This window comes from Oncorhynchus nerka, linkage group LG13 (genome assembly GCF_034236695.1).
Source record: "Oncorhynchus nerka isolate Pitt River linkage group LG13, Oner_Uvic_2.0, whole genome shotgun sequence".
In the NCBI taxonomy this organism is placed as follows: domain Eukaryota; kingdom Metazoa; phylum Chordata; class Actinopteri; order Salmoniformes; family Salmonidae; genus Oncorhynchus; species Oncorhynchus nerka.
This window is the reverse complement of record NC_088408.1, coordinates 92598128-92605044: the sequence shown is the minus strand read 5'-3', so window position 1 is coordinate 92605044 and position 6917 is coordinate 92598128. Positions and strand designations below refer to the sequence as shown.

General features: G+C 44.6%; 1 protein-coding gene across 1 annotated transcript in view; it reads right to left on the bottom strand.

Annotated features, from left to right (window-relative positions):
- Positions 1–1063: 1063 nt before the first annotated feature.
- hs3st1l2 (heparan sulfate (glucosamine) 3-O-sulfotransferase 1-like 2) overlaps positions 1064–6917 on the bottom strand; it is a 63432-nt gene continuing 57578 nt past the window's right edge. The window contains exons 2-5 of the mRNA XM_065026843.1: positions 4909–5346; positions 4403–4667; positions 4051–4225; positions 1064–3898 (exon numbers count right to left, since the gene is read on the bottom strand). Coding sequence (XP_064882915.1) covers positions 3670–3898; positions 4051–4225; positions 4403–4667; positions 4909–5136 — 897 coding nt within the window. The 5' untranslated portion in view covers positions 5137–5346 and the 3' untranslated portion in view covers positions 1064–3669. The remainder of the gene's footprint in view (positions 3899–4050; positions 4226–4402; positions 4668–4908; positions 5347–6917) is intronic.

Genomic DNA, 6917 nt, shown 5'->3' with positions numbered 1-6917 from the left:
ATAGGTTTATCTATAGGTTTATCTACAGGTTTATCCAGTGTTAACCCAGAGACAGCTATCAAAGCACTAGCACTCCTTTGATGTGCACTAGGACAGTACAGATGACTTGAACATTGACTACACTGTCATTAGCAATAATAATCATAGAGAATGTGCTTTGACTACGATCACAGGTATAGGTTGTACGATCACAGGTTGTATCATATGAGCCATTATGATAATGTATACTCGGCAAAATTATTAACGCAACATACAACAATTTCAAAGGATTTGCTGAGTTACAGTTCATATAAGGAAATCAGGCAATTGAAATCAATTCATTAGGCCCTAATCTATGGATTTCACATGACTGGGCAGGGGCGTAGTCATGGGTGGGCCTGGGAGGGCATATCCACCATCCACTTGGGAGCCAGGCCCAGCCAATTAGAATACGTTTTTCCCTTCAAAACTACTCCGTAGTTTCATCAGCTGTCCGGGTCGCTGGTCTCAGATGTTCCGGCAGATGAGGAACCCGGATGTGGAGGTCCTGGGTTGGCGTGGTTACGCCTGGTCTGCGGTTGTGAGGCTGGTTGGACGTACTGCCAAATTCTCTAAAACAACGTTGGAGGCGGCTTATAGTAGAGAAAAATAACATTCAGTTCTCTGGTAACAGCTCTGGCCTTATATTGTCCCCAGCACAAGGTGCACCTGTGTAATGATCGTGCTGTTTAATCAGTTTCTTGGTATGCCACACCTGTTAGGTGGATGGATTATTTTAACATGTGAGGCTTGAGTGTTTGAAGTATGACCACTTTATAAAGAGTCTTACTTTACCTTTGTTCTGCACTGCTCGTGTAGCAGCTAAAGAACTTCCCTGATGGAGCACACACACACACACACACACACACACACACACACGCACACACGCACACACGCACACACGCACACACGCACACACGAACATACGCACACACGCACACACGCACACACGAACACACGCACACACGCACACACGAACACACGCACACACGCACACACGAACACACGCACACACGCACACACGAACACACGCACACACACCTAGCAAAGTGGAGATAATTGTTTATTGAGGGAGCCTACTCTATTAAATATTGTTCAATACATACAATACATTACATCTCAAACTTCTGGAAATCAAAATTTAAAATTCAAAATTGAAATTCAACAACCCCCCCCAAAGAAAAATACATTTCTATTGAACATGTGAAAGTCAAATATGAGAGTAACACTAGCAACACAATAACACTAGAAGCAAACATAATTATCTAGATGAGGACATTCTTTTGCATACTTTGTACAATGGTAAACAGTTCAGTGAAAATGGTAAGCAGTCTGAAACGTCAGACAGTTTGAAACAGCTTCAAATTGCTACAGTAGTTCCACATATACTGTATAGACTGACCTTTTATGCATTTAAGCATCAGTTCATAGTGCAAAGAATCGCATCAGTTCATAGTGCCCCAATCTCATTTCAAAACATTCTTCTATACACTCATACATGTATTCTAACAGAGTCCATTCTGGAACTTCAGGATTTGTGGGTCCCCTGCGGGATAGGTTGAGCTAACATAGGCTAATGCGATTAGCATGAGGTTGTAAGAAACAAGAACATTTCCCAGGACATAGACATATCTGCTATTGGCAGAAAGCTTAAATTCTTGTTAATCTAACTGCACTGTCCAATTTACATGAGCTATTACAGTGAAAGAATACCATGGTATCGTTTGAGGAGATTGCACAGTTTTGAACATGAAATGTTATTAATAAACAAATTAGGCACATTTGGGCAGTCTTGATACAACATTTTGAACAGAAATGCAATGGTTCATTGGATCAGTCAGAAACGTTGCACATACACTGCTGCCATCTAGTGGCCAAAATCTAAATTGCACCTGGGCTGGAATAGTACATTATGGATTTTCTCTAGCATTTCAAAGATGATGGTACATTTCTTTGTATTATCTTTTACCAGATCTAATGTGTTATATTCTCCTACATTCCTTTCACATTTACACAAACTTCAAAGTGTCTCCATTCAAATGGTCCCAAGAATATGCATTTCCTTGCTTCAGGTCCTGAGCTACAGGCAGTTAGATTTGGGTATGTCATTTTCGATGAAAATTGGAAAGAAAAGGGGACAATCCTTTTAAGGTTTTAACAGTGTCTGTTGTAGAACTTATCTGTTTCTTCTAAGTGTCTGTTGTAGAACTCATCTGTTTCTTCTAAATGTCTGTTGTAGAACTCATCTGTTTCTTCTAAATGTCTGTTGTAGAACTCATCTGTTTCTTCTAAGTGTCTGTTGTAGAACTCATCTGTTTCTTCTAAGTGTCTGTTGTAGAACTCATCTGTTTCTTCTAAATGTCTGTTCTAGAACTCATCTGTTTCTTCTAAATGTCTGTTGTAGAACTCATCTGTTTCCTCTAAATGTCTGGTTTAGAACTCATCTGTTTCTTCTAAATGTCTGTTCTAGAACTCATCTGTTTCTTCTAAATGTCTGTTGTAGAACTCATCTGTTTCTTTTAAATGTCTGTTGTAGAACTCATCTGTTTCTTCTAAATGTCTGTTGTAGAACTCATCTGTTTCTTCTAAGTGTCTGTTGTAGAACTCATCTGTTTCTTCTAAATGTCTGTTCTAGAACTCATCTGTTTCTTCTAAATGTCTGTTCTAGAACTCATCTGTTTCTTCTAAATGTCTGTTCTAGAACTCATCTGTTTCTTCTAAATGTCTGTTGTAGAACTCATCTGTTTCTTCTAAGTGTCTGTTCTAGAACTCATTTTAATGAACGTCAAAAGTACAAAGCAGGAGCTACAGATATTGTATTTCAAGAGTTATATATGTGTCCTGATTGTTCATGATACAATTGTATGGCACAGGTTATTGTAGTTCCTTTCTGACACTTGATTTGATGGCAGTTTGTGCATCAGACAGTGTTCATCCCTGGAAGCAAAGGCTCACGTGACAGGCACCAGAAGGAGTGATGATCAGGAAGTATTAGGACCACCAGGTATACAGTATCACAGAACGGGCACTTCAGTTCATGTTCTCCAGCAGGTAGTAGCATAAACATTGAATCACTAAAATGGTCTCGTATTCAAGTCATGGTTCTAATCTGTGATGGGTGGAGCAGCCATATTGAATATGCACATCATGTGTGTGTCCCTCATTGAGGGCTTGCCATCTTATACAGTCTTTACTTAGGATGCTGCTTACTCCCAGGGTTTCAGCCTGGCTTGCAGAAGCTCATTGACAGTACATTTAAAACACAGAGATCTCTAAAGTCCTATGTGTGCAGCAGTTATCCTCACATCTCTCATCTACCTGAAACTGATTAATCCACCCACTCACCCATCAATAAACACAAATTAAAACATCCAACCAATCATTTTTAGTCATATAGCAAATACTCTTATCCACAGCTTATTACAGTTGTGAGTGCATGCATTTTCTTTCCATACCAGACCCCAGTGGGAATTGAATCCACAATCTTGGCATTGTAAGCATCATGCTCTACCAACTGAGCCACACACAGGACCATCAATCAACCAAGCAAGCCAACATAATTATCACACTGATAACAAATATTGTTATTATGGGCCAATATCTCCAATGTACCCTCTCTATCTCCTCTCTCTGTGCTCTGTCCCAATCAGTTCAACACCAGCTGAAGGAGCGCCCCACCATCTCAAAGAACAGCCTGTTGGGTTCTCTGAAGTATCCACACAGCTTCCTGAAGGCCTGTGAGCTGAGAGGAGCGTGGGGCCTCCCCTTGGACTCATCCAGACACTTGTCATGTCCCCCGGCAGAGAGGAGGCAGTAGAACCCTTTAGTAGTGTTGAAGTAGAAGTTGGAGGGAGCAATGCGCGGGGGAAGGTCCAGGAACCTATAGATTAGAAAACGTTAATCACCTCAATTAGTTCATTAATTTGGCTGCATATACTCTCTCTCTCTCTCTCTCTCTCTCTCTCTCTCTCTCTCTCTCTCTCTCTCTCTCTCACTCTCTCTCACACACACACACACTAGGTTTTGTGTTACCTCTCAGCCCTGCGGAGCTCCGGGAAGGGGTGTCTGATGAGGGCCTCTCCATCCACCACATGGACCTGCTCCCTGGGGAAAACATCCAGCCAGCGGGCCAGGTGCTGGTGGTACAGGCTCCTCTGCAGAGCCTTGTAGGCCGGGTCGATGTGGCCCTGCCGGAGCAGCAACTCCTCTACAATAAAATACAATAGAATACAGTAGAAAATAACATTATAATACTGTATTAATAATAGAATAGGATACTTTATTGTTAATTTGTTTGATGTGGCCCACAAATATAGCTAGTTCAGTCCCCACATTGTCATCGCCCGGCCCAGAACTTGAACCTTTCAGTAACTTGGCTACCTACCTAGAGGCTGGTAGGGCTTGTGGCGGGTCACACGGTTATGAAGGACCTGGGTATAGTCGGAGACGAGGCGCTCGGCGGGGTCGCGGACTATCAGCAGTAGTCGGACAGCAGGATTCATCTCCCAGACCCGCACTGGGACGTGGGGAGAGGCAAAGTATCCAGGGGTCTTCTCCACCGTCAGCTGTCCAGGCAGGGTGAAGGGCATCTGGGCACGGTACCACGCCAGCCCCCGCCGGAAGTGCTCTTCCACATTGAAGTAGTGCACCTTAAGAAAACGGATTTAGAGTCGTTTAACGGCATATACAATTGTTATTGTATTTCTTTAGTCGTTTATTGTGTATTTTCATTCTACACACAAATGTAAAGTATCTGTTCTAGGATTTATCTTGTTCTTTCATTCTGTTATTCTGCATAACTCTTTTAATATGATTAGAGCTTTGATGATAGTCTAAATTGTGAAAGTGCTGAGTTATGATGATGCCGATGATGCTTCTGTTTGTCATTACCTCAGCTTTGGCAACCTCTACGTCCGGATGGAGGTTGAGCATCTCGAGAAGGGCCCTGGTGCCACCTTTACGCACGCCGATGATGACGGCTCCAGGCAGGCGCTGCTGGGTGGCATTACGAGAGCGAGAGGAGGAAGAGCCGGCTGCTCGGAGCCCCCGTAGACAGACACATAGCTGGGTCTGCAGTAAGAGGAGAACCAGCAGAGCTAGGGGAACAGTCCACAGCATGGTGGACGTGATGGTGGGTGGGACGAGGAGGGAAAGGGGTGCACACACACACACACACACACACACACACACACACACACACACACACACACACACACACACACACACACACACACACACACACACACACACACAGGGGGCTTGGGGGCTGGGAGGACGGAGGCTCCTTGATAACACAGGTTCAGGATCTAGAAGTCTTCAGTGTAGAGCCTGCAAATAAATAAATGATGTGTTATTTTAAAAAGATTGGCATATACTAGTGACGCCTCACTGTGGTGTGTTTTAAAACTGCATGAAGGCTGGAGCTGCTGTGTCAAACTTCTCCTCTGAGGATCCATAATGTTTATTCTGTCATTCAATTAATGAAAAAATTGCCGAAATGTCAAGGTAAAAGTTCACGTTTCACTCACATGGCAGACATAGACACTGAAATACACTGACATGGGCTAACATGAGAAAATAAACAATGTCACACAATTTAGAAGAGAAGACACAGGGTTCTTTTTAATAGATGGTATGGGGGGGGGGTGTCCTGTATCTCTCAGTCCTGGTCTGGAACAGAGAGGAGGTGTGTACTGGCTGTCACTTGTCCTCGACAAGCAGATAACCAGTCACGTAAAGGGTGACTTGTAGAGAGCGAATGCAAAAGTCTAGGCACCATGTTGACATGTTGACATGGTGTCTAGGGTGTTGTTTAAAGTCTGTGTTCACCAGGCCTGAACATCGTCACTGCACAGCAGTGTTATAACATTATCCTTCCTCTGACATTGTTGTTGTGTTTGTTTCTGTTGCTGTTGTTCTGTCCGGGCCGGCTTGATGTCTTATTAATTACCTTCTTGTGTGTGTGTGTGTGTGTGTGTTCAGTGTGTGTGTGTGTGTTTGTGTTCAGTGTGTGTGTGTGTTTGTGTTCAGTGTGTGTGTGTGTTTGTGTTCAGTGTGTGTGTGTGTTTGTTTCTGTTGCTGTTGTTCTGTCCGGGCCGGCTTGATGTCTTATTAATTACCTTCTTGTGTGTGTGTTTGTGTTCAGTGTGTGTGTGTGTGTTTGTGTTCAGTGTGTGTGTGTGTTTGTGTTCAGCGTGTGTTTTCACCGTGTGTGTGTGTTTGTGTTCAGTGTGTGTGTGTGTGTTTGTGTTCAGCGTGTGTGTTCAGTGTGTGTGTGTTTGTGTTCAGTGTGTGTGTGTTTGTGTTCAGTGTGTGTGTGTTTGTGTTCAGCGTGTGTTTGTGTTCAGTGTGTGTGTGTGTGTGTGTGTGTGTTTGTGTTCAGCGTGTGTGTTCAGTGTGTGTGTGTGTGTGTTTGTGTTCAGTGTGTGTGTGTTCCTGGAGAGGAACCTTCTCAGTGTTCTGTTCCTCTGTTCCTCAATAATTACACCTTAGGGGAACGTTGTTGCTCACCCTGGCCTCTCTCACAGACCTCCTGAGAGGTTCTCTCCCCTCCCGGAACTCTTGAGAGGTCATCTCCCCGCCCGCACCTCCTGAGAGGTCATCTCCCCGCCCGCACCTCCTGAGAGGTCCTCTCCCCGGCCGCACCTCCTGAGAGGTCATCTCCCCGCCCGCACCTCCTGAGAGGTCCTCTCCCCGGCCGCACCTCCTGAGAGGTCCTCTCCCCTCCCGCACCTCCTGAGAGGTCCTCTCCCCGCCCGCACCTCCTGAGAGGTCCTCTCCCCTCCCGCACCTCCTGAGAGGTCCTCTCCCCACCCCACCTCCTGAGAGGTCCTCTCCCCGGGCGGTGCCTCTTTGCGTCTCACTTCATCACCACCATTAAGTTCATCATCAAGTCACCT